This window comes from Anser anser (genome assembly GCF_964211835.1).
Source record: "Anser anser genome assembly, chromosome: 7".
Classification (NCBI taxonomy): domain Eukaryota; kingdom Metazoa; phylum Chordata; class Aves; order Anseriformes; family Anatidae; genus Anser; species Anser anser.
Window position 1 is genome coordinate 16,525,907 of NC_139727.1, and position 27,989 is coordinate 16,553,895.

Sequence of the window (27,989 nt, forward strand, 5' to 3'; positions counted from 1 at the left end):
TATAAACAGAAAAAGTTGTGGTGTTTTGTTTTGCTTTTTTGTAAATAGAATGAATTGTCCAAATGTTGAAAGTTTGTCTCACGCAGAAGGCATAAATGTTTTTTTCTTTGTAGACCTCCTACGCTTTTGTGTTGTTATCACACAGCAACTATTTGTTAATCTGCAACAAACTGGGAATGTTTTCAAAAATATGTGATGCTTATTTTGTCTCATCTCAAATTATTTTTAATAACAAAGCTATGTGCCACATGCATGGTTACGAGTATTATTGGATGCAATTATTCCTATTTTGAAATAGCAAAACACAAATGTTCTTCCTCCTTCTTCACATGGGTTTTAAATTCTTTTGTTTTTATGCTTTGTAGTTGAAAATCTTCCGTTTCCCCCACCCTCCCCCAAATCTGTTCCAATACACTTACAACTCTGTAGGTATCTTTCCCTTTGCTATGTTCAAAGTATTAACAGACAAGATCCAATGAAGACTTCCCCTTTCGTGTAAAATAATTCAAATGCAAGGTTTTTATCTTGGGGTTTCAAAGCATTTTGACCTCGTTTACAAAAACGAACTTCTGCTAACTCATTGCAGGTCTGTGCATCCCCCGTACACTTATCCAGTAAATCTGTGGCCAGTTTCATCTAAATCTGGCACAGGGGTTCACATCTCAAGTACTTATTTCCTGGAAGTTTTGTAAAGGCAGATTGCCACAAAGAAGAAAGAAAAGCCCTTAGAGATAAGGCTGCGATGAGGAATCTCTCCTCATAACACATCGGAAAAATTCTGGGCCAAAGGAGGGGGAAGAGAAGGCTCCAAAGCATTAAACTGTGGATATGTGGATCTTGTTGGGCAACTTGCTGAAAAAGACAAGGAGTGTCTTTATTTCCATTTTAAAGCATGTCAAAATACAGCTGTTGTTAGTGCCTGTGCTCACAGAGAAAACCCTAGGTTGCCGCCACTCACGCCCTTTTTCTTTGGGAGATGGTGTGGTCCACAATGAATATAATCTGAAGGAATACTTCAACATTTTTTTTCCCTACCGAATGCAACTCTACGCGGGCACAAAAGTTTCTTTTTGGCAGGGCCAGAAACAAACTCCAGGAAGCCGGTGAACCTTTGTGGTTTTTACAGCAACAAAGGGCACGCTGAAAGCATGGATGCCTCTTTATCATCCTGCTCTGTTGTTCCCAGCCACCCTCCTAGAACAACGTTGTGTGCGAGTGGGAGTCATCTGGGTTAACGCCGCGTCCCTACTGCCTCACAACAGCCTCCAAACGAGGGAAACCAGCGCAGCGATGCGAGGCGTTTGTGTGTGAACGGTGAGATAAACTCAGTTTTATGTTTAAACGTGCCTGAGATCAGCTTTGGAGGTGCAGCTCTCGTCGGCATCGCCGTGCCATCGTGCCTGTGGCGCTGCCAACAGAGGTGCCAACAGCCTCGTAACGCCATCGCGGGTCCTGCAGGTCTCGGCTCCGCGTCGGGGGCGAAGAACGCGACCTTCCCTGTGGCAAGCAACTTCGCAGCCCTCGTGGCCGGGCTACAAAGCGCAGGGGCGGCCGGGGATGAGGCTGGGAGGCCGCAAGACACAAAGAGCCGTCCTCCCTCTTTGTTTCGCCGGGCACACCGGCACCGGGCTCACGTTCCTCGGGGGGGGCTCGGCCGGGGGCTCCGCTCCGCTGCCGGCCCCTTCCCCCCCGGGCAAGGAGGGCGGCAGCCGCAGGGGGTTTGTTGCAGGCCGGGGCTGCGGTGACTCCTCCTAGAGGCGGTATGCGGAGCGGGAGGAAAGCCCTGCCGCCCCCCTCGGGAGCAGCCGCCGCCATCGCCCTCCACACGTACGAGACGGGAGCCGGCGGCTGAGGCGGGGCGAGCGGGCCGGGGGGGAGGCGAGGGCGAGCGGCGGCGGCGAGGAGAGAGAGGGGGGAAAGGGGCCCGGAGGAGGACGGGGGCGGCGGCGGCGGGCACCGGCAGGTGAGGAGCGGGCGGCGGGGGGGGGCTGCGGGGCGGCCGCTCCCCTCAGCCGCCGTGAGGGGATGGGGGGGGGGGGCTGAGGGAAGGGGCTGAGGGGATTTGGGGGGGGCTGAAGGGGTTTAAGGGGGCCTGAGGGGGGGCCTGAGGGCGTCTGAGGGGGGCTTACGGGGGTGTGAGGGGGGTGCGAGCCGCGCCGCCGGCCCCGCCGCCGCCCCCTCACGGAGGCTCCGGCCGCTGACTGGAGGGGGGGAGGGGCGGGGGGGGGGTTTGCGCGGGAAAGCCAACGGCCACTCCGCCCCCCCGCCCCCCCCCCCCGGCTCCTCTCTTCGCCGCTCGCCGCCGCCGCGCTGCAGGGCGCCTGCGCGGAGCGCGCGCTCACGCCGCCCCGCCCCCGCCGCTCCCCTTCCCTTCCCGCCGCTCGCCGGCTCGCAGCCAATCGGCAGCCGCCTCGCCTCAGCGCCCGTGGGGAGAGGGAGGGGGGTGGGCGGGGCGGGCGTGGCCATGGCAACGGCGCGGCGTTGCGCGTGCCGCCCGGCCCCGCCGCCAACGGATGCTGGCGCCTCGCCTGAGGGGCCCCGGGTCCCCCCCACATTTCATCTATAATTTACCGAATAAAAGTTATAATATATGGAAGGCAAGGTCCGTGGGTGCCCAGCACAAGCGCACAGCACGTGCACACACCCCAAAACACTGCTCAGTACCAATGGAACGGTTCAGTAACAGCAGTCCCAGGTCAAAGCTGAAGGGCTGTGGTGTAAGTCCCACAGCCCGGGGTCCAGCTCCCTGCTGAACGCCTGCTGCCAAAACTTCCAACCCTAATCCCTGCCCCAAATCCTGCTCTCAACCCTGCCCAAGTGCCACTTGGCACGTTTTGCTGCAGGGATGTCTCAGCCACCTGGAAAATCCAGCAGGAAAACTGTATATATAGCCTGCTGGCTATATATACACTGTTTATATAGCGCCTGGTTTAATCTGACCAGGGATTTGCCTAATTATTTCTCAAATACTTAGTGATAGTCGCTAGTGTGTGTTTCATACCTGGTGTAGGTGTTATCCTGCCTTGCCTCTGTCTTGCGTTTGGTCGGGGATGTGAAGAGGAACAGCTGGAGTTTGCTTATCTCCACCCGTGTTGCAATAGTTTTCGTGCTGCATTACACAAGCTAAGCTTTCTTTTCTTTGTTTCCCGTGACTTTTCTTTCTGAGAGAAAAAAATAGGTAGTTTCTGTTGGTCAGTCTGGGGAGCTTGTCTGGATTGGTGCAAGAAGGGACTTGGTGAACGGGAGAGCACCTTCTCTTCTGTCCCTCTGTCAGGCTGCTAATATCACGTACAAGAAACAGCTTCTACGTTGGGCTCGAAGAAGCAAATTCTGAGCTAGATACTTTTTGATCGACTGTTAAAAATCTGTGTTTGTTTCATCTAACAACTCTGTTTAGGAAAAAAGAAAAGTCTGTTGATGTGTTGTAGGCAGTTGGTAGTGCACTGAACTACCTGGAGGGCACCCATGCTTTCTTGCCAGATCTTGACCTGTTAATCTCTGAACTTGCTTCCTGGCCAGCTTTTCCACTTCAGGCTCACTTGCACATCACAATCTGGTTTTGGGTCTGTGTGTTAGTCTTATTGTAAAAAGTATTTGAGTTCTTAACTACCTAAATGTCACTACGTGGTTTTGTACTTCTGAGCATCGATGTAGGAAGGGCTGGAAAGTGGTTTTAAGGTTGTTTTGGTAAACCTCGATATGTGGGATGCAAATCATGGGGCAGTCTGGTGTTTGGGTGTCCTTGTGGAGCAGTGCTTGCTCTCTGCAGGTAACTGTGATGGGGTGGTAGTGTGGGCAGTGGCAGAACCTCCAAGTGGCCAAAGCAGATCCACCTGGGAATAGGGAGAGCCCAGCTTCCAGCGGGCAAAAGGAAATTGTCATTGGTTGCCTTGGGCTCTTGGGAAGAGGCAATTCCCAGAGTAAGGCCCAGCTTGCAACAGTCTACCTTATTTTCATCATATTGTAGAGAGCTCCAGGAGATCTGGTAGCTATTAAATCCCCCATAGCAACACAGGGGTGGTGGAGCTGTGAAGAGTAGGAGTGTGCCGTGACCAATTAGGGGATTGGAAGCACTAATTGCTTTAAATTGCCCAAGCCTCATGATGTCACGGTAGCCAGATATAGATGCAGTTTTTCCAACTCAGTGAGGATGGACTTCATGTACATGCCATGGCAGTGTTTTTTTAATGGGGACTGTAGTTTGTTAGGGCAAACCCAGAGTCATTTTATCAGTTGGCAATAATTAATGTGGGTAGACTTGGGTGCTTTTCGACTGATAAGCTCGTGACGTTTAGCAGCGTCACCTGTAGACAAAAATGAGGAACAACAGTGTTATAGCTGCCACTCATAGCTCTTCTGCTGTTGGCAGCTTTGGAGCAGTCCAGGTGGGTGCATTGTGTAAGTGGTGTCAGGTGTGAGTTGATGCCCATCCTCCTGGGTAAAGCAGGTCCCTGCCAGGGGGAGAAATGATCCTGGCCCCTGGGACTTTGCTGTGGACAAGATGTAGCTCTTCTGTACAAGATAGTGAGGACTGATGTTCATCTGAGCCTGTGAAGTGTTGCCTTAGCATCTACTCTCTAAGATAGGCATAGGTAGCTGACTGCCGTTGTGTATCCTGTTTCTTTTTTCAAGTTCACATTAATTGTATTCTAGCAGATTTGATTATGCCATAGCTTGGTATTTTCTACCAGAAATCATCTTCTGTAGGATACAAGAAAAGAACAAAGCTTCAAGATGTTTCATGTGTACCCTGGGCCATGTACATTGCAAAGAAGAGGGGAAGAATGATAGCAGAGTTTTGAAACTTCTGCTATTCTGGGGCTTAAGCAAAATTCTGCAAACGTAACCTGAACTGATACCTGCAGTGCATTTGGAAAAATGTTTGGGAATCCAAAGGTTGCTTTGGCAGCAGGGGGCAAAAATGGCTGAGAATAGCGGAGGCTGAGGGAGATAAGGAGAGAATAAAGGCCTGGAGACAAAGGTGGAAAGTCCAATGAGGCAACAAAGAAATGAGCCAGAAGTGTGTTTAATTATACACACAAGTGTATATAATGTAACGGTGTGCCCTGGAGCAGTGTGCTTAGTTATGCAAACATGTTTTGATTTTCTATCACGGAGATCAAGTACAACCACTGTGTTTTCCGTGGATGTAAACCTCATGATGTTTGCTTTTTTTTTTTTTTCCCATTGATTTATAAGCAACTGGGATTTGGTACTACAGCAAATATATGAGAGGCTAGCTTGATATGATTTAGATTCATGATTCTTTGTAGTGTGCTCCTTCAGTCTGGCTCTCTGTAAGGATCTCAGTGCAGAACTGAATTGCAGGGTGATGAAACTATCCTGGCGTTGCAGGAACCAGATCATAGGCTATTCCACACATTTATTAAGTTTCATCTTAAAATGAGATACTGTTGCTTGTGTTACTCAGAAGGCTGATCCACAAGTTTGCTCTTCTCCTGGCTAGAAACCTAGATCCCAGCCTGCGTTTGCTTGTTAATTTCAGTGTCAGTTACCACAAACTGAAAAGGATGCTTTATGAAGGTTAACCAGTAGCACAATATAAAATTGGAAGATTATGCAGGGTTTGTCAGAAGTAGCAAATTTTGTCAATTGGGGCAGGGTGAAGGGACCTCAAGAGATGAACTTGTCCAGCCTCCTGTCCGAAGGCAGGTCCGACGGTACCTTGGTGACTTGTTGCAGATTTCTCGCCTCTCTGAAGCTGTGCTGAGGAAGAGGTGCTGCCGCCTTTCAGTGATCCTGTCACAGAGCTTTTCGCATCTTTTCCACCTTTGAAGCAGTCATTTGTGTCTCAAAAGACCGTTATTATGTCTTATTTCATCTTTCTGTTCAGATTTTCTGTCAGGCCTCTGGCCAACCTCATCACACTCCCGAGGATTCCCCTTTTGGTGCCGTATCTGAAGCACAGAGGCCTCAGCACAAAGCTTGCCTTTCCACATCAGTTGTTCGGTCATACACAACTGATTCCTCCTGCATAAATGCACTTTATTCCCATTACATGGAAATTTTGGTTCACTTGGGTGTGTTTGAAGTGGCCCTTGCTGTCCAATCTCTGCTGATAAGCAGCAGTTTATGAGCTTTTTACTACCACTTGTTACTCCGGCCTGGTGGTTTTTGTGGAACTCAGGACAGGATGACAAGCAGCATAAATTTTGATGTCCCTACATCTGATAGGTTTGCTGGTTTAATCTTTCCCAACTTCTGCTACTATGCCCACAGGATGTATCGCAGGCACTAAGAAAAATGATCTGGCTGATAGACGAGGAGACAGCAGGGTTTTGTAGATTCCTGCAGGCCTTGAAGTGGTTTTATTTCCTTGACATAAGTGTTCAGGTTAGATTGTTGTAGAAACCCACCCTGGAATTAGGCTGTTAGGGATGAGCCATTTTCTGTGAATGCCTGGCTGTGCTGGGGACAGGTGACCCTCTTTGGAGGATCGCAAACGAAATGCAGCTTTGTGCCCTCCTCGAATGAATGTTGATGTTCCCAAGGGCCTGCAGTGCTGCCAAAGGACTTCTTTCAGATGTCTATTTAAAATGCAGATTGTGATTTTAAAAAAATTTTACGCCATCACGTAAAGTTGTCAGTACTTTTTAGATTATCTCCTGCCTTTTGTTTCCTCGCTCCACCGAGGCAAGTGAATGCCGGGAATTAAGTAGCTGTGCCTTCGTTAACAGAAATGCCATCTGTGGCAGTCACTTTCCTCACTGGCTTCAGAGGAGAGAGCATCTTGAGCTACTCTTTGTGTACCAAGATCGGCTCTCAATGCAGAAAAAGCCCATCCCGAGAAAGCTGGATGGACAGAAGAAAATGGTAGCCAGTCCTTCTGAGATGGGAGATTAAAGAGAATTCTTTAATCCTTTAGATCCATGGAGGAAGGCTTCTGCAGCCATCTCTAGATGCTGTGAAGGTGATCCAGAGAGAATTATTAAAGCAGTGAGGTCTGTGAGCTGCCCCTTGGGGCTCTGTTCCTGAGGCCAAGCGGTGCGAGGGGAGGTGCCTGAAGCATGGCTGTTTCCCTGCTTCTCTTCAGCCCGACATGCTAGATTTTCTGTATAAAAGACCCCTGAGGAAGCTGTATTTGTGAGTAGGCTTTGTCTTCTGCTGTGCAAGCAGCACAACTTCCTCTAGTTACAGGCAAAGGTGGCATCGACATCTGCTTTTCAGGTTGCTTAATGCTATCCATTGCCCCAGTTCTCAGCTGTTTGTAACTTGCTGAACTTTAAAATCAGCATTGAAACTTGCCATGCTGTGGCTGTCTGCCTTTCTGAGAGTTGTTTCTGGTTGTGTTTTTTTTTAAAAAAAAAAAACAAAACATTCATTTAATGTACGCTGGATTTTTAATATTTTTTTAATTCTCCAAACAGTATTTCTGTGGTATTGCTATACTGGCAGTGCAGTAGTCAAAAACAAACAAACAAAACAAAGCTATAGCACCTGTTCCAGTTGTCTGAATATAGATAATGCCTCAACTTTATCACATATTGAGACTGGACTTGTGTTTTTTTTTTTCTTTTCTTCTGGAAGAACAAGACAATGATGTATAAAGATGTTTCTCACATCCCGAACACCAATTCTATTTCTTCTCTCTTACAGCTTTTGGTTTGGAGTAAAGGAATAAGAATCACCAGCAAGTTAAAAAGCACAAAGCTGCAAGATGTCGGGCCGCAGTGGGAAGAAGAAAATGTCCAAACTGTCACGCTCCAGCAGGGCAGGCGTTATTTTCCCTGTGGGGAGGATGATGCGCTACTTAAAGAAAGGAACATACAAGTACCGGATAGGTGTTGGAGCACCAGTTTACATGGCAGCTGTCATAGAGTATCTAGCAGGTAAACCAAGAACCCGATCCTGATCAGACCATCAGGTGCTGATTGTGCACGGCAGCCTGGGGTACCTGTGTGGTGAGATATGAACGTGTTCAGCACTCTGAAAATCTGGCTCTGAAAGGGCAGGATATGTATAAATTCGCTTAAAATGCTCAAGGAGATTAATTTGCTTCTTGAAGAGGCTGAGGATGGAAATTTTCTCCTTTAGAGGCACTGTGCTTGATCACTAGTTGGGCTGCTTGTTCTTTATTGCTGCTCTACAATTTGCTGCTCTACAATAGGTAGTTTGAGAGAAAACTGATAGGTTTGATACAGTTGGATATGAATAACAGTAGAGAGGGGAAAAAAAACCCTCACTTCGTACATCTGTAGTGTGTTTGAAGTGAACAAACTCTGTTTTGTTGGCTGTATTTTTCCTCGTGGAGCAGTGTCAAAGTGTTATGAGACATGGAGGTGGTGTATTTGTATTTAAAAATTGTCTGGCTTGCTTGGATGTATAAAGAAACTGTGTCAGGATTTAAATCTTCCTACACACCTGAGGTTTTCCTTTGCTTTATGAAAGTGACTTCAGAGAAAGGGGCAAGTGTCACTGTGATGACATATACTGTAATATTCTGTGGTGTGTTGTAATACACTGTGGTATTTTGGACCATCCTATGAACTTATCTGCCTGGATTCGTGTTTAAGTGTGGGAAAACAGCACCTTGCCGGATTGTTACACCGCCTGGCAGAGAGAGGATTCTAGTTCAAGTTACTAAAGTGTTACAGATCAAGACTGAGGTGCATTAAAGAATCTGTGAGGAGTTACAAGCCTGGAAGTAGTCGAGAGGGTTAATGTTTCAGGAGTGTAGTTTATTACCAAAGTAGCAAAGAAGAAGCATGCATGGAGCCTGGTCGTCCATATAACAGTACTCCAGTCTTTATGTAAACACTGCTGTCTTTTTACACACCAAAGCCTGTTCTCTCATAAAGTCATTAAAAGCACTATTTCCCTTTAAAGGTGTGGAGAAAATCTGAAGCAGTGATAACTTCACGTTACATTTCTGATGATGCCTGATAGCATGTTACAGAAACTTCTGCGTTTGTGCTGGTTAATTGCAGGACCAAAATAAAATGTTGCTTTTGTGGAAAAAATGTGAACAAAACTTTTAAGCTTGCATTTATGTTTACCTCCAGCTCCTTCAAGAGTTAAGTACAGAGCTGGTTTTAAACTAAAGCGCCATTGAAAAGCAGAACAAAATCCAAGATGGTGAGCATATCCCCCACTTTCTTTTTTTTAATGCTGTGTAAGAGCTAACACGTTTGTATTTTTCAGTCTTATTTCATCATAGAGAAGGATAAGTTCTGAAAGTGAGTTTGGAGGAGCCCTTTTGCTTCATTAAGAACATAAGTATGCTCATGTTTGCATGATCCAGTTTCAGACGTTAAAAACGAAGTCTTATAAGTGCAGAAGTCTCTCCCTCAGTGGAGCTGGTGCAGTTGTGCTGTTCCAGGGAAATCCGTGGCTTGTGGAGCTTCCTTAAAGACAAAGAGTGCTACTCAGCAGAGATGCTTCAGAGTTGGGGGAAATGTGGAGGCAGAGGATTCATAGCTCTTACAGCTCTCCTGCTCTGCCCACACTGCTTTTCAACCTTGTTTTTATTGCTGGGCCCCTGTATGTTTTCTAGTGGGAGTTGAGACCTTTAGGATTGCCGTAAATATTGATTTCTCTAGCAAGGTGTGTTTGCTTTTCGATACCATTGATCATGAATTGCTTAGAAGTCACCTACAGCCATAGGTTGTCTGGGTGTGACAAGAAGAACACAGTATTACATGAATTTTGGAAATTGCCCTAACTTTTGTTATTGAATAACATGTTCCTTAGTGACTGCTGACCTTCAGTCTTGGGAGAAACACTTTTTTTCTATTCCCAGTCCACAGGCCCGCAGCCTTCAGAGGAGTTTCCTAGAATAAACATCTGGAGAAGCTTGTTCTCTGAGCTGTCACAGTTATTACGAGGTGTATGAACAAATTGCCAAATTAGTGTCTGTTGCATGCAGCACTTCCATAGCGCAGACTAAGTTATGGTAAGCCTTTCAGAACCTACAGCACAGCACTGTTTGCCTGTTTGAACTAGAACAATATACCTTGGTTCTGGTTCTGCTTCTGGCTAGTAAATGCAGTTAAATTTAAATGATTAATATGGTAAGGACAGATTATATGCAGGCCTACACTGTGTTTTAGGAAAAAAAAAAAGAATGTATAGTCAGCCAAGCAAGAGAACTGCTAGATATGTAGGCTGGGGGCCCACATAAATTGTAAGGGAATGTTATTTTAAGCTGCTTGGTTCAGCAGAGAGAACCCTTGCCCAACCCTGTATATATTGTGAGAGCAGAGCAATATTTCTGAGCAAACACCTATTGTTTGTGGATTTCCAAACCAAAGTTTCTGTGCTCTGTCCAGAGTTTTGTTTGAAAAGATTACAAAGATGGATAGCTTGATTAAAAAGCAGCATTACAGTGTCTGATCCTGCTGATCTAGCTATTCCCAATGTGTGTGCATTAATATATAATATTTATTTTTGGGATGCCTTTAGAAACAAAATGTGGTTTTCCGAGGTTGTTGTCAGACAGGGTATTTTATATCAAACTGGTAGCATTTCTTAACATTATCTGATGCTTCCTGTTTTAAATTTGTTTGGTGATGTTTTTGTCATCAAATGGTGACTACTTGGGCTGAAAGCCTGCACACAGGGGAACTGCTTCAGGCTAAATCTGGGGGAGTGTGAGTAAAAGGGTGGGGAACTCTGGTATGGTTCTTCAACCCTTTCACCGAAATGGGCTGAACAGTTTTCTTTTGCCATGTTAAAGCATTCATGATAACTTTTCCCCTAATTTTTTTATTTTCTGCTTTTAAGCAGAGGCTTTTTTCCTTTATGAAAGGGGAAGGGTGGTGTCTGCCATCCCAAGGAAATTTGTTCTGTTTGGCCAAGCTGTAACTTTGAAAAATCACAGATTGCTCACGCTCAGCAGCAACTTCTTTGATTTTAACAGCTAAAATCTCCGAAGACTTAGGCTGGAGCAAGCTCAGTGAGGACCTTCTCAGCTCCTAGTGCTGCCCAGACTGCCAGTGCATCGTCCCCGCAGAGTGACGGAGCATGCCTCAACCTCTCCCAGCTCTGACGTGAGACAGGACCGCGCGTGGGCCGCCCCACACAGTGACTGAGCATGCTTCAGCCCATGGCTACAGGTGCTCAGAAGGAATTTCCCCTCTCACTGCTGTCCCTGGCTGCCCCTGGTCACAGCACTGAGAGCAGGGAGCATGCTTTCTGTGGTCTCAGTGGTACCAGGCAGCCCAGAGCTGACAAAAGCTGCGCAGAGGTGGGTGGCAAGAGGTCTGGGACTGGAGATGGAGACAGAGAGGCCCTGGGTGGGAGTAGGAGAGGCTAATCCTGCTTACTGGCTGTGAACTGGGAAGGGCTGGAATAAAGTGGATAAACATCCCAGGTAAGGGAGACTGGGGTCAGGGAACAGGTTCCAGATTGTTCAGGGAAGGAGGAACAGTTAGTAACATTTTGAGGAGCTGATGGTTGTGGGAGAAGAATGCTGATGTTAGAGACAGCTGAGTATGGCTCTGGCTGGTGGGGAAGTTAAACTGAGGGCCAAATGGAAAGTAAGTGGCGGAGGGTATCCAAAATGATACACACAAAGCTGAAGAGAAAGTTGCAAAAATAGGGCATAGGGCATGGATCAGATGGAGGGAGGTGCTGCTGGTGAAGAATCTAGAAAGGAGGGTCGAGTCTGAGAGGAGTGGACAGAAGGCAGAGATGTCCAGGGAAGGAAACTGAGGTGGAAGTCTCAGGTGTAGGCTGCCTAGGAAAGGGGAATGGGCTGTGGAGCTGGGAAAGCAAGTCACAACTGGGAAATGGGTGGGGTGGGTGAGGCAGGAGGTGTCAGATTGGACCAGAGCTGCCTGACGTCTATCCAGGGCGTAGGATGGACTCTCCTGTGAGTGATCGGCCATGTATGTGATCTGTCAGTGGCCTGTATTGTGTTACCGTGAAGCACTGAGCCTCTTGACTAGCATCGTCCAGGTGGTGCGTGTACACCTTGAGCCCAGCCACCACGTGGTTCAGTCTGCCTTTTGGCTTTCATAGGCATTCTCTGTGTTGCAAGCCACTAGATCCCCTTTTTTCCCTTTGTTTGCGAGATGGATTGTGGCTGCAGCCCACTGCCATTGTCAACACTGAATCTGAGCTTTGGCTTATCAACTCCATTGTAAAAATGCCAGCAATCACTGCAGTGTATCTTGAGAAGAGGTATTTTTTAACCTCGACTGGTTAGCTAATATGAGGAAGATCTTATCAGGGATCTAAAGCTTTTTATTTTTTATGTTTTTATAATCTCTCTATCCTGTTTCGTATCTTAGGCTTGCAAGTCATATTGCAAAACTGCTACTTAATTCCTATCCAGAAGCTTATGTTTACTGGAACAGTGTTGGGCTCCACTGGCTTCAGATTCAAAAAAATCATGAAAAAATGGCCTCGGTTCTCGATTTCTGGACTTTGCAACACGCGCGTGCCAGACTGTGCTGTGAGTGTGTGCGGGGCTGACTGCAGCTGTCATTGTCCGAGTCAAATATCGGCACAATGTGTGCCGTAAAGCACCTTCCAAAACATAGGCAAAGAGTACAGATGCATCTTGCTTAGGAAGCAGAAGAGTTGTGAACGATGTGCTGGTCAGAGGAACTGATCGAGGTGGCAGTGGAAAGCCACGTTCTCTAAATTAGGGAAGAAACAACGCCAGCAAATGCTTCCTCCTTCAAAGGACACCGACTGGCATGCTCTTCTGTCTGGCGTGCTCATCTGCCATCAAGAGACAAACTGAGCAGTTGGTTTTCCGCTTGCCAATGGAGGACCAAAAACTCCATCTGATGCATCTTGTAAGAGCAAAAGGTATTACTGCGCAGATTTGTACGTGGTAGCATAACAGGAACTGTCAGAGCTTACCTTAAAGGGGAAGTGGAAAACCCGATAACCTGTCTGAAATCGGTCTGCTTCTGTTATCAGTAGTTCTCAGTTGTCTTCCTTATCGGTCCAACTGGGCGCTTCACAAAAGCAGGCTGGGCTCAACTGACCAAATAACTTTGGCCTGACTGTGATGCTTTTAGTTCACACATATTCCAAATCTGTTGATCCATCAGCTAAGGAAACCTGTCTTTCTCGTGTATGTTACAGGATGAGACAATGGCATCCCGTTCAGGTCATAGCTTAGCGGCTGCTCGTGTTGGTTGCAGGACAGCTAGGTTCTTCCCTGGTCCTGAGTACTTATCAAACAGGATTAAGAGGGTCTACTGAAAAGACTTAAAACCTTCTCTTTGGGATCACTTAACTTTTGCAAGATCCAAACACCAGTGCCCAGTCTTCTACTCTCTTGTAGCCTGAAGTCCAAGAAACTCCACATTTTTTTTTATAAAGGTAGTTGCAGAGGATGAGATTTGCCTTGATTTTTTTAATTACTGATAATGTGATCACCTACATATGAACTTAATCACCTAGGTGCTGTGTAGAGTCGGGTCAGTTCTGGACATGGTTCTGCTACCTATGTTCAATTCCTTTATGAGGCCACGGTGAAATGCGGAGTGTACAAATGAGCTAGGTTGCTTTTAGCCATCTGTGCTGAAGATGTCTGAATTTGAAGTTAAGCTTCCAGTGTGGAGGCTTCTTGTGTGGATTTTGAATCTTGAGGGAGCCAAATTATTTCAGAATTCATTTTAATTCTTGATGTCTGCTGTTGAGAGGACATAAAATAATACCAACTTATGTCTGAGAATATCCAGATGCCCGATTTCAATAGAGCTTGCTACAGTGAAGGGCTTCATTATAGGAGTTATATTCTCAGACTGCAGTCTCCTTAGAGTTTAGATGACCTCAGCTGTCGAGATGTTTCTAGTGGAAACATAAACCAGTTTCTTTAGGGATCTGTTCTTATCAGCAGAGGATGTGATAACTGCAGCCTCCAGATTTGATTGTTTTTTCCTTTTTTGCAAATGCCATTTTATGTTCTTAAGACTGAGTCCCTGCCTTTGTTCCGAAGTCTCCAGCATTCGAAAAATATGCATATAGACAATCATTAGAAGGAGGTAAAGCAATTATGTACCTATGCAAATTATTGGCATCCTTTGGTAAGTTATTTATATGCATCATCTGCGGTCTGCCCTACATCATCTCTGTCTTGGATTCCCTTCTTCCTGGTGTCCTGTGGTGTATGAAAAGTGCCTGGCGTTTGAGTGTTCTGCGTTTTTTGCTCTCAACATTAGGCAGAGGACATTTGAGTGCACCATCAGGATGCTGCTGGCCAAAGGACCCAGAACCTGGGGGAGTGGGGTGAGCACACGGTTAGCAGGATGTGCTTGTTGTTGGCACATCTGAAAGAACTTCAGTTCCCATCCAGGTAAGTATGTTTTTTTAATTCCTGCTGCAATTTCCCTCTGCTGTCGGCATAAATCTGCACAACCCCATGGAGAAGTATGGGTCTTCTTTCTTGCTCTCTGCTGGTCTGCACACAGGATGGCAATCTGTTACTGCTGTCTGCTACTGCGTTAGCTCCACCAACAGAGGTCAGGGATCTGCAGGCTCCAGCCCTGCAGCCCCACGGGGGTGACCATCACTGGACAGTGCAGGATCTCTTTTCCATCTCCTTTAAAGTCTAGGTCAGACACCTCGGAGTTGGGAAATGCCAGAGCTGAGGTTGCTGGCCCAGCTTTTATTGTAGACCCACTGTGGTGTTGTCTTGATCCTGTTTTTGACTGTCTGCTCGCTGCTTTTTCCTCAGGCTGGAGGCCTAGTTATGACAGCCATGGTTCTGATAGCTCCTAAAATTTAAATGCTCCTCTTTGTAACTTTAATAATGTTTCTTGCAAGTTTTGCATGAATAGTTGTGAAAATTTTCAACAGAGAATGACTGTTTCTTGAGCAATTTGCTGTGAACATGCACACAACTTGAAACAATGGCTCTCAAATCTCCAACATTCAGTTAAATATGTGTGCTCTAGCAGTGAAAGCTGGATGACAAGTATGCACTTTTGTTATTCTAACAGAGCGAAATTGAAAGCTTGTATTTTTCCCATGAACTGAGAGCTAAACCTCTTGTTGAAATCCTTTGGATTTTAGCCAGAGAGCATTATGCAGATTCCCACTAGACTTTCCATGGAAGTTCTTTCTGTAATAGTTACAGTTCTTTATATAATTGATGAAATGGGAGTAAGATATCATAACAGAAAGCTGGTGGGCTGTAAGTTTCTTACTCCTGTTATTGACAAATGTAAAAACAAAAACAAGACAGAGGCACTTGATACCTTTTTAAACAAAATAAGGTGCAAGTATGACTTTTGATGGTTATTTGGAGCAAAACATTCCCTTCTCCTTTCTTCTTGGTGCTTCAGTAGAGTTCTTACATGAGAAATAAGTCATAAATACAGCCTAAACTGTGTAAGTTAATTATGCTGACTGCTACAGTTTGCTTAGAAAGATGTGTCTGTGTTTCCTCTATACCAATTAGAAAACCCTCAGCGACTTCAGTCACTGTCTAAAAGTTACTGCAAAAGTAGAAAAACTTTTGAAATGACCGCCTGTTCCAGGAGACCTAGAGAACTTTCTACCAATAGATCATGCATTGAAGCTCTCGTGTTGTCTCTGCTTGCATCTAAGTCAAACCTTTTGTATCTTGTTCTGAAATGAAGCTTCTCACAGATTTTCAATGCCCTTTAATACCGAATTGCAGCATCGCCTGGCTAGTTTGTTGGCTTTCAAAGTATTTCTTTAAATGCACCTCAGTCTTTGTCTTACCTGGTCCTCAGAATCCTTGCTGTTTTGTCACAACTTTCTGAACAAGGTTTGGGGTTTCATTGCATGCTTTGCTGTTCTGTTACAGGGTTACTGCTAAATTCTGGACTGCTGATGTACATTTTTATAGGGTGTTTGTTCTTTTTTGAAAGAGAATTCTGACTTGGGAATCATAAAAGAAGTTATGTGAACCAAGCTTAGCATATTCTCTGCTAGCTGTCCTTTAGGAAATTAGGAAGAACAAATTCTGTTACGTAATCTTAAAATATATTTAGTGTTATTTGGTTTCTGCATTTCCAAAGCAAAGATCATTTAAATCGGTAAAATACCCCTGAAAAGGTAAATAGATAGGAAAAGGGAACGTAAAATGAGTATACAGGGTGTACAGAAGTTACATTTTTGTTACTCATTTTTATCTCAATGTGTTTTGCAGCTGAAATTCTAGAACTAGCAGGAAATGCAGCAAGAGACAATAAGAAAGGAAGAATTGCCCCCAGGCACATCCTCCTGGCAGTAGCAAATGATGAGGAGCTGAATCAGGTACTTCTTTACATTGCAGTGTGTATTATCTGCTGTAGCATGAATGAAGCTGCTACCAAGAAAGTTAGAAATACTAGCCTGACACATGAATGAAACACAATTATTAAAGTAGAAGATGACAAGATGTTGCCAACCCAAATTAAGAGCCAAAAAAAAAGGGTTCTGTGATATTATATCTGAAATCACTTGGATATAAATTTGGTTGCTTCCACAGCCTGTGGGTTGTGTTGAAGTGGGAGAACTTGATGCTTAATTTTTAACTCGGTGATATCTGATACTTAATAAAAATATGCAAGACAGACGACCTTTTCCAAAAGCTGTAGAAGTGTGTGTGTTTTCTATTACACTGTCTGCGAGGCCCATCTTGGATAGGGAGCTGGCTCACTCTGCTGTAGCTGCATCCAGCACTGCCTCTCCTTCCATATGTCTGAGTCTTGTTAGCACACAGACTGGTTTTGCAGTGTGTTTTGACTCTGACGATCACTTGTGGAGGGAGAAGAGAGGTCATGGCATGAGTTGTGAATTGCAGCATTCAGGGCTGCTGGAAAGGATCAGTCAGCATCAGAGGACCTTTTCTTGGATGGCCTTGTGTAAAGATGGATGACATCACTCACACCTTGAAAGGTTCCTGCACCGAGTTTGTCTGCTTTAAATAATGAAAATGTGGTGCCCATGAAGTCATCCAGCTCTGCTTTCTGTTAAGGAAACTGAAAACTCAAAACAGAGGTGATGAGAGAAGGAAAAGAATTGGAACACTACCAGCCCATTCCCTGCACCATAAAACTGGTCACTGGCCTGTGGAACAGATCTACTGCTGTCAGTTAGGATCGGCCAGGTTTTGTCCTCTGTGTAAATACTGCTGCCCGTTCCTGTTGTTGCAAAGCAGGTTCTTGGGTCTTATGCTTACTTCCACTGCATCTGCTTTCCTGTGAAAGTGGTCTACAGCCCTCCTCCAGCAGCACTGTGGTGCAATTTTTATTTACTTTTTTAAAGTAGTCTGCAAGTGCTTATATCCTCTTACCCTCACTCACTGCTTGCGAGTCACCAAGGTGTGCTGAAAGACCAGCACTGAAAGACAGAAAAGAGACTGATCTGTAGAGTAACAGAGTTCTCTGGGGTATGCTGATTGACCTTGCTGGGACTTGCCAGTTTTTTCTCTAATTGGGCTTTCTTGTGATACACAGAAAAGGTACAGTGCTTTAGGAAGTGTGGGCTGTGTGTTTGTGTGTTTATGGAGTCAGCAAAAATTGCTTGAGTGCAGACTTAGAGAATCTGTAACGAGCTCCTTTACGGTGCTTTTCCTTGCAGTTGCTAAAAGGTGTGACTATTGCAAGTGGAGGTGTCCTGCCCAGAATTCAGCCAGAGCTCCTGGCCAAGAAACGGGGTGCCAAAGGCAAATCTGAGACTATCCTTTCCCCTACTCCTGAGAAGAAGGGAAGAAAATCCATGGTGAGCAAAAAGAGTGGGAAGAAGGCAAAGTCTAACAAAGCCCGGACACCCAAAAAGGTAAGCATGAGGCAGATATGTGATCCTGGATATGTGAGAGAAGGTTTGGATCAAAACCAACTGAGATGATCAGGAGGAATAAATTGGTGCCTCTGCATTAATTGTTTGTCGCAACTGGAAATAGGAGGTAGGAGTTGATAATAGACACATCAGGAACTTATTTCTCTAAACTTAGAAATAAAGGGGAAGATGCTTATCACAGTATTTTTATTATGAATTTCTATAACAAAAACCTTTAAAGCTTCAAGGGAAACTTTTCAGGTATCCATGTCACCCTCTGCAGTACCTTCTTGGTAACTGTAAAATTTTTATCTCCGCAGTAGCTGTGTTGCAGTGAGCTCTAGCTTTTAAAATACAGGGAGCAGCATTTAAAATCATTTTCTGTTTGAGACATCTCACACCATCAGCCTTTCACAGGCTGTTAAAATTTTTTCACTGTCTGGAGAACTTGCCATGACATGGTACATACATGTCATTTTTGACAAGCATTTTGTTTCATATATTCTTAGCTGTGCTGTTACCAATCTTTTTTTAAGAGTTAGGAGAAGAATAAGTGAATCGGAACTTGACCACTGCATCCTCCCTCATGGTTGCCCGTCCTCTGTCACCATCCAAAATGGTTTAATTTGGTAAAGCAGTAACCCAGATCAGTGCTCTTTGTTTGTCATTCCAAAGCTTGTATGTTAAAACATTGCTAAATTTTGATTAGGCTAGGATTAAATCATTTTAAACTTTGACCTAAACTTTTTAAACTTCTTTTTTTAAGCACATCTTTCTGGAGACCTCTAAGCTTTGATACATCTCTGTAGTTGAGAACGTGTAGAAACAACTTCTTAAAAGAGTTGCGTACGCAGAGTTGTGTATTAATTAGAATAGGATGCCTCTGTACTGAATTCATCTACCACCTTACTTTGAATTGTGCACATGCAAAGTTTGGACTTGTTAAGAGTTAGCTTCCTGACTTATCCTCACATCTCTCAAAATTTAGTTGAAGGTGTGCTCCAGCAGCCCAGGTAGCAGCAGGCTTCATCCTTCTGGAGCTAGGCTGCATGAAGGAATGTGTCTCACAAAGGGGGTTTTGCATTCAACCTTCACCTAGTAGTTATCTCATTTAGTCATTCCATCTGTTTGTATGGAGGTGTGATTCCCTTTTGTCAATAGGGATTGAGATTTATGAATCGTTATCTGAGGCTTATGGTTTCTTTCAGATGTTTTTTCCTTCAGATTGGAGCATTTGTCGGGGTTACTGTTTGATTCAGTGTGAGCTCTGTTCTCTTAGCAGCAAAACCAAACACACTAGCACACACCCACCCATAAATACAACCTTAATTGTCAGTAAAACCACAGGTGGAGGTGTGTGCCCCTGTCACTCAATGTCTACAAACATATGTAAAGCCTCAGATGAACCACTGATGTTTTAGCATTTTATAGACAGTGAAGACCTCTGTTATTACCTGATCTTTGGGGAGTAAAAAGCTATGAGTAATATATTGCTCTGAGAAGATGAAATTTGTATTAACTCATGAAATCTGTTACTGAATAACATTAAGCGTTAATTTGAATTCAAGAGTTTTTGTTTCTCCCCCCCTCTTCCCCAAATTAGAATAAACAAAAGGACAACGAAAAAGAAGGAGCTTCAAATTCAACATCTGAAGATGGACCCGGGGATGGTTTTACTATCTTGTCCTCCAAGAGCCTCGTGCCAGGACAGAAGGTAATACAACTTATAATATAACAGATTGGGATCATAGCAAAGAAGCCTAGCATAAACAGAAGGATGCTTTAAATCTAATACCAGTAAAAAAATCTTCTCTGCCTTCTTCCTTAGTGGTTCCAAATTTAAGGCCAGAACTCACTCAAGTCATAGGTGGGGCAGAGGATCGCAAAAATACGTCTGCAGATAAAAGATTTCCAAGAATAATGCTAGTCAGCCTCTCTTCTCTAGAGACTGATTTCTTGGCTAAATCTATGGCAGAGTTTTGTTCCATTTGGATTTGTCTGAGTGTCTATCATACTGACAAACCAGGTTTAATCTTCTGGGCTATTTATCATTTATTAAAAAATAAACTATAATTCTGGGCCAAGCCTGAGGATCGCTCATCAAGTTCCACATACTGGTTTGTGCCAGAAACCTGGGCACTCGGTCTGAAAGTGGGCCATGGGGTGCCTTTCTGACTGTTCAAAGTGATCAAGTCTGCTTCTCCATCTCTGCACAGACTGTGACACCTTGCCTGGCCAGAATTGCAAAACTGTCCCACCAGAATAAACCGTGTCAGTGGGGTCCAGCCAACTGTCTGTTCTATTCTTTCCTTCCTTATATAGAATAGTAAAGATTTATTATTATTATTATTTATTTTTTTTCAAGTAGTAGGTTCATCTGGAAAAAGCGTTCTTCCTGAAATTGCTTCTGTAAGCCTCCCCCCCCTCCACTGGTGTACCTTTATATGAAGCAGTGCTTAAAAATTCAGTCTACCCGAACCCATCTCATAATAAACCAGTGGTCTAGTTTATGCCAGATGCATACTAGATCCAGAAGACCGCTAAAAGCAGTAATCTTGCTAGGTGGATGAAACATGTATCTCCTTTGTCAGAGTTCTGTGTTGTCCTTAGTTCCCCCAGAACCCGTGCAGATTCCCCCTTTCTTCTCTAAAATGGGCAGTGTTTATTTTTCTTATTAGGACATAAATTCTGTAGCGTAACTTGTAAGAAATTAGGTGTGTCGGGCACATGTTCAGCAACTGTAAAGTCTTTTTAATAATTTCTAGGATTTCTGTCCTCTGTTGCTGCTCAAAGTGATGAGGCTGTGAGATTTGGGGAGCAGCCTTTTTTGGGCTCCTTAAGACATCAAGTTTTGGCCAGTTCTTGTGTCCTGATGCATGGGTGGGTAAAACATTCCTTGTTTTATTTACATCAGGAGCTGAAATGAAGTTAATTACATGGGTGGTGAAGTCTGTATGGATCAAGATAGGGTCCAGCCCTTCAGTAGTAGTTCCCCCTGCAAATATTTTACAGGGGACAAGAGTTTCTATAGAGGACAACCTTTTATTTTTAGTATTTTCCTCTTTTAAACAAGAGGGTTTCCAAAGTGACCATTTTTTCCTTCGAAGTGTGATGCTAGGACATGAATGAATCTTATAGCAGTAATTTCCTGTGGAACACGCTTCCAAGCTATGGGCACGTCATGAAACATCAAGCGGTGTACAGACTAATTAAAGGTTAAAAATCAGAATCAACCATACTGAACACAATAAAAATTGTGTGAATTGTGAATCCAGCTTTTTTTTTTCCAGCCCTTTTTTTTTTTGTATGAAAGTACTTTTAGACACATTACTAATTTGATTCTTTTTACTCTCTCATCCTTACCTTGCAGCTTTCTCTGACACAGAGTGACATCAGCCATATTGGCTCCATGAAAGTAGAAGGCATCGTTCACCCTACAACTGCTGAAATAGACCTCAAGGAGGAGATAGGTGAGGCCCTGCTACGTGCAGGGGAAAAAGAAAAATCTAAGGTTGCAACAGCAGCTGGTCTCCTAGCTGCCTGCTGGGATTCCATCCAGTTTCATCTGGATTTTCCCCAGGCCATATAATATCACTGAACACTTCTGAAAATCGGGCTGGAACTGAGTAGATATAATATGCTAATCACTAATTTATCTTTTTTTTTAATGATGACTAACAACAATGAAAGCACAGATTATCTGTTGCTGCATATGTGCAGTAAAGGTGTAGATAATAATTATTCCAGTCTTTATTGGGTTATTTTCTTTTTTACATTTGCTTTTGGAAATTCTGTGAGGAAAATCATGTACAGTAATAACACTTACAGTTATGCTTTTCCTTACAGGAATTTTGTATGCTTCAGAAATACCCATGTACAAAGCCTCATACTGCTCATGTGATATAAGGAAATATTATTACTGTGATGTAAAACAGGGGAATTGCCATGGGGGGTGTAAAAAAGATATGTAGCCAGTTGCACAGAGGGACTGAATCCACTAGCAGGCTTTTTGGATCCTTGTTGTATACAGTCAGTCATTGAGGACTTCACTGGCATCCCAGCTGTGTTTATTTCAGGAATTGTTTCAGGAAAGTAGTAGTGTTTGTATGTTGAGTTGATTTAGAAGACTGAAAATCTGAGTCTGGAAAATCCTCCTCTTCACTTTTTTTAACTATAAGCCAAAGGAAGTCAGCTTTCTTACAGATAGCTATGTTAATGTGCGGTAATAACAAAGAAGTTTTTTGTGAAAACAATAAAAAGTAAACTTTATCTGTGGCTGATAGTGGCAAGCATAAACATCAGCTGCTGCTGATAGAGGGAAACATGACAATATGTGCACAATGTCCTTTCAAATCACATAGAATTGTTTTGTTTTGCTGGTAACTTGAAGCCAAGGCATTTTGCTCTGTTTCCTTGCAGGCAAGGCTTTGGAAAAGGCAGGAGGAAAAGAGTTTTTAGAAACAGTGAAGGAGCTTCGCAAATCTCAAGGACCTTTGGAAGTTGCTGAAGGTAAAAAGGATATTATGCTTTGTTTGTGGAAATGGCTTCTTCAGTATGTTTTTTTCTCTTGGCATTCGAAGCTGTTCTTGATTATTTATGTGCCTTTGCTTATGTTATGCAAACGTTTGTTTCTTCTTCAAAATTGTTGCTGATACAGGCTACCTGTTTGGGGGCAGGAGAGGGGAAAAAGGGAAGAGGGTTAGGATACCTCTGTGCTGTGCACATCCTGTCTTTGGGCTTTTAGGTACCACCTTGAAAAGTTACAGCAGGATGATTAATTTTCCTTAGGCAGTTTCTGTCTGTGGGAGTCCAAAAGTTATGGAAAAAATTGTGCTATCACCTCAGTGCCTCTTTCCTCTCCTACTTGTACCACATTTCTTAGAGAGGATTAGCTCTCAGTCTATGAGCAATTCTAGTTTACAAATTACCCTCATTTATGCATATTTGATGAACAATGCAGTCACAGCAACTACCTCACTTTGTTTGAACGCCAATAAACATAGATGTGATATAATCTATAGAACTGGCATGGTTTTCAAAGAGCAATTGCTGCTCTTCTACCAGGCATTACAGCTACAAAATAGAAATACAAATTACAAAAGAGCTCTCTTCAAATGTTTAACGCGTGTGTAGCAGTGAATAGTTAAGGGCTTGAGATTGTCTTCCTTTGTAGACAAATTTAGCCAATTTATAGGAGTTGAATGTGGGTGAAGATGGGAGAAGTTACAATACATCTCTTCGTGCCTTATGTGGCTTAGTACCTCAATACTAAAAGCACTGAAAAAAGCATGTCAGTACTTTAAATGGTTTTGTTTTTCAGATTTCCTAAATGAACAGTCTAATTATAGAGAGATTTTTGTACAGTACATTTTACTTCACTTTTGCATTGCATCAGAAATACATGCCACAACATCCAACTAAACTACTTCTCTCTATCAACATCACATAGATAAGACAGTTGACTTATTTTGTGCTCTTAAACTAGTCCCAGGAAAGAGGATAATCTTAGTTTAATGGAAGGAAAATGTACTCTGTCAAGCACTGTGTTGTGCTGTTGTGTTTGATGTTGCCACATCTACTGGTTTTCAGGCAAGCACTAACAAATGGTTTTTAATCACTTGAGCTCCAGCCTAGGCCTTGAATTCAAGTGCTGTTCACAGGTTACCTGTGTTGTCTTCAATCAGTTTGCTCCTTAGGTTAAAGGCCTGAGGCTTCTCTTCTGGTTGAAATTTAAGTAGCAGAGTGAAGCATTAGATGGAATTCTTCTGTGATGGTGGACAAGTGAAGAAATCCAAGTTTTTCATCCTTGGGCAATAATTGCATGACTAATTTCTGGGTGTTTGACCTGAGAGTCCCAAGGCTTAGATTTTAAAAGTGCTAAAAGTCACAACTGCCACAAAAGCAAACTGATGCTATGCTGTGAATGTTGCAAGTCCTGAAAAAATGAGTCTGAGATTTCTAATTGGACCTTACTGGTGGCTACTTTCAATAAACATCTTTGATTTCTGAGGTTGTAGTCTGAAATTACCTGTCCGTGAAGGGAATGCAAGTATTACTAACCCTCTGGAGCTGTACAGATGTTGCAGAGTATTTGTGCAAAGCATTCAGATAAGGCCATGACAGCACTGCAGGAACGTCTATTGGAGAATTAACGACATTGTATTCAGTGCAAGGTTTTGATACTTTGCATAAAAAAGAACATGCAGAGGCCATGCAGAATGAGAAAGCTATAAAATGTTATTGAATAACTGTCTGTTAACCAAATGAGCCCGGGTTCTTTAGAGAATAAAGAAACAACTGATCACACAAGTAATGATAGTACAGTCAGATTATGATTGCAAGTGAGTCATTGTGGCTTACTTTCATTCCTAATATCTTTCTTTTGGGAGAGGCAATGGAATTAAGAAAGTACTTGGGATCGAGAAGTCATTGCAGGGTGATTTCTTTTCAAAACTAAATGTTGTATTTTCCTTTGATAGCTGCACTTACTCAGTCTAGTGGCCTAGCAGCAAAGTTTGTCATCCACTGTCACATCCCGCAGTGGGGCTCAGACAAGTGCGAAGAGCAGCTTGAAGAGACCATAAAGAATTGCTTAACAGCTGCAGAAGACAAGAAGTTGAAGTCTGTGGCTTTCCCCCCTTTTCCCAGTGGCAGGTATGACTTTTTCTGCATAAGAGGATTCTGAATTGTGTAACAATTGTATGACTAACTATCAGAGCTGCTGCTGTGAGAGGGAGCCTGTGTGTAGAGAAATGAGCGTACTCTCAGGAGAGGAGAGCTGAGCTGACTATGAGTAGAAGAATGAAAGAGCATTCTTATGTCCCTTCATTTTACTGTAGTGAATCTTACTAAATCTCTGCTGGTATTAATAAGGTTACACTGCCACCATACTGAAGGTAAGTGATGCTTCTTGAGCTAGGTAAACGCAGAATATTTACTTAAGTCATCCCAAGAATATATATTAAATACACTAGTCACACAAATGATTTCTTTCAAAAGAAAATCACCGTTTCTTAAATACAGTTCTGCTCTAAAAAGGCAACTATGACACCAACTGTAAAACTTCACATTTCTTTCTTAATAAATAGCAAATAAAATGTACTTGACTAAGAAATTCAAAGGTGGTGTGTTGTTTGGTTTTGTTTGTTAGTTGTTTTTTGAAGGTGCTTGGTCTCTGATTATAAGAAACCATACACAAGCCTCACTAACTGCAGAAGTTGTTCTTTCACAATAGGTTTTGCACGCTTATGAATAATTTGAAATGTAATTACTGGTTTTCTGCGTGATGCCCAAGGAATAGAATGTGTACGGCACAGTCCAGTTGCATTGGCCCTGTAGTGAATGAAATGAAAGTAAAACTGTTTTGACCAGTGAAATCATCACATCTCGCTGAATAGAGAGGAGGAGGAAATGCCATTTTTAGACAGATGTTTTCCAAAACAACAGTATTTTTATGGACCAGGATAAAAGAGTAGAGAGGCAATGTACTTTTACATAAATTGCTTTCCTTTACACACAGATACATTTTTTTTTTATTTTTAGTGTTCAGTCAAAGCAAAGTGTGACAAATTGTTCTATTGCTTCTTTATTAAAGTTCACCTTTCATTCTGTGAATTTTCCTTCTGTCCTGTCTTAGTAACTGTTTACAGTAACCGATATAATGTAGGTAAGGAAGCAGTTGATGGGATGTTTGAGTTGCGCCAGGGCTTTTCACATGTATAATCTTATCATAGAAAGTAGAGAAATGGAGTTTAGATTAAGTTATTTGTGCTATGAAGTGAATATAAACTAGCTGGAAAACATTTTCAAAAAGTCTTTGTCGATAGCTTGTTGCCACAAAGATACATTAACTGGGTTGTTACAGAGGTTCGTCGTGGGACCAGAACTAGTAAAAGCCTGTCTGTCAGTGGTCATTTAGATGATAGTGAGTATGCATATGACAGGTGTTGATGATCATTTTCCAAGCTCTTTTTTTGGACAGTGTTTAATATATATGGGATAAGTCTGAAATTGCTAACGTAAAATTGAGTAAGAAGTGAGTCGTACTGCACTTAGGAAGGGAAATACACAAATGTACAGCATATTATTATCCGAAAAGGGGAAAAAAAGAAAGCAATTTAAAAGCTGCTCTGGATGCTATTAAAAATACTGTGATTTTTCAACTGTAAGCATTGTTAGGCACTGGAATGGCGTATCTGTGTTCTGGAGTGGGCCCGTCACTGAAGATCTTTGAGGATAAGTTAAGACAAACTTAATTGAGAAGCAGAAGAGTTGTGTGTGATCCTGCCCGAGAGTAAGGGCGTGGTTGTTCTGGCTAAAGTTTTTGGCATAGATCTGACTTCCTTTGGAGCATTATCGTACAGTAGAATCTAAATAGGAGGCATTAAACTTGAGAGCAAGCAGCAGTTAAGTTCAATGCCTGCAATGCCTGCAATCTCAGCCAGGTCTTAACTCGCCTTCAGACAATTCAGTGCACCCCAGTACAGTCTCATCCAGACTCTGGGAGCTGTTCGGCTTTCTACATGCTTATGTAGCAAGGAAACTACATCCATGCTCTTTAGGGTTGTGCAAAATCAGCAGAACTGTCACAGCCATTGTCAGGCAGCAGAGAAACTCCATCAGGGAATGCCGGAGAACGTCTCTCTCTCTCCAGATCTCAGTGACAGAGAGACACATCCATCACTTCAGGAAACGGATGCTTTCTAGGTCGAGGAATCTCTTTGGTGTTAGACAAGTACAGCGATGTGGAGACCTTCCTAAGCACGAAGTACAGCAATGTGCAGACCTTCCTAAGTGTAGGCATAGCATAAGGCAGGGTGTTTCACAAGGTATGCATCAAGCTTAAGTAGAACAGTACTTGAAATTGTTTTTATAGCAGTCATATTTCGTATAAACAAAGATGAAAAGCTGCTGACCTTCACAGTAACTACTCTGTGCTGAAATGAGGGCGAAGGAAACGAGCTGCAGCTGAACAGTTCTGTGAGTTGAAAAGGGAGTACGAGAGTGATTAAGATACAATAAAACTAAAGTCTCAAGGACATGGGCCCGGTGCTCCAAGAAGAGTCACAATTCAACACTGCTTGCTGTAAAATTTGGTAGCGTTTCAGTTAGTAGCCTGGAGAGTATTACCGTAAAAAAAATGAAGGAAGGAATGGATCTTGGTTTGAATTTGTAACTTCATTTATTTTCACTGAAGGCTCAAGCAAAGTATTGTTAGTGTAGAGTAGAAGCAAATGAAAACGGTGACAGTGCCAGCAAGGAAGCTAACACAGCAGCAGATGAATGTTGTTATCAGAACCTTGGGGTTTGCTTCTGGGATGTGCACGTGTTAAAACTGTAACTAATGCTGTCTTAACAGCAACCTGTAGTGGGTATGGCTATGGTTTGTTCCTTTCGGCATCACGTGTGCACAATATTTGCACAGGCAGCTGACACTCTTGTTTTGTTTTCTTCCCCTGTCCCATAGAAACTGCTTCCCAAAACAGACGGCAGCCCAGGTGACTCTCAGAGCTATTTCCACCCATTTTGACGGCACCAGCTCTTCCTCCTTGAAGAACATTTACTTTCTGCTCTTCGACAGCGAAAGTATTGGCATCTATGTGCAAGAAATGGCCAAGCTAGACACTAAGTAGCAACGGCAGCCAAATGAAACTTTATTTTTCAACAAACTTGAGTAGCATTAAAAGCATTAGAGGTGGGTTTTATTTTTTCAATGTGGTGAGGAGGGGGAGTGGTAGTAGTGTGATGTGTTGTGACTTGATGAAGAGCTGTGACTAGAGATGAGAGGGGGGTTTAGTCCGATTTCTTCATGATCTTAGCATCCTCTAGCCATTTATATCACCTTAAGCAATTGAGTTACCATCTCTTTTTCAGGAGTTTTAGTGTCCCTTGTTACTTTAGTTTAGAAGTTTTTAAAGAGTAACTTCAGTTTAGATTTGTAGTGATGAATTTTTCACACACACACTTTAGAGAAAGCTCTTAAATATTCTGCTCCCTTTTCCCCTCCCTTGAGGGTATATGTTAAAGGTCTGCCTCCAGCCCGCGGGGGGTGGGGTAGGAGGGAAGGATTTTAGAAGTGACGCATGAGGAGCTTCTGTTTTGCTTTTAATTCACAATAATCTCTGTAATTACTGAGAATATTTCATGTTGATTTTGTTTGTTTTATAAGAAAAAAAAGAAAAAGATGTGTCAAGTATGGTTATTGTTATAAGCCCTAGTTCTGCTCTGGAAATTTCTCACCTTTAAAAAAAGAAAAGCAGCATCCCTAATTAAGT

General features: G+C 43.2%; 1 protein-coding gene across 7 annotated transcripts; it reads left to right on the forward strand.

Moving 5' to 3' along the window:
* Positions 1–492: 492 nt before the first annotated feature.
* MACROH2A2 (macroH2A.2 histone) lies at positions 493–27,896 on the forward strand. 7 transcript variants are annotated; one of them, XM_083844371.1, is made up of 11 exons: positions 7,730–7,850; positions 9,024–9,096; positions 9,761–9,913; positions 10,880–11,075; positions 16,103–16,209; positions 17,518–17,715; positions 19,319–19,429; positions 21,086–21,185; positions 22,135–22,224; positions 24,195–24,369; positions 27,182–27,896. In XM_083844371.1, the coding sequence occupies exons 4-11, from the start codon at positions 11,054–11,056 to the stop codon at positions 27,345–27,347; spliced, it is 969 nt and encodes a 322-aa protein (XP_083700497.1). In that variant the 5' UTR covers positions 7,730–7,850; positions 9,024–9,096; positions 9,761–9,913; positions 10,880–11,053; the 3' UTR covers positions 27,348–27,896. The 7 variants fall into 7 exon arrangements, with proteins under 7 accessions (XP_083700494.1, XP_083700493.1, XP_083700495.1 ...); XM_083844370.1 differs by lacking the exon at positions 9,024–9,096 and having other exon boundaries at positions 7,710–7,850; XM_083844373.1 differs by lacking the exon at positions 9,761–9,913.
* Positions 27,897–27,989: the final 93 nt, after the last annotated feature.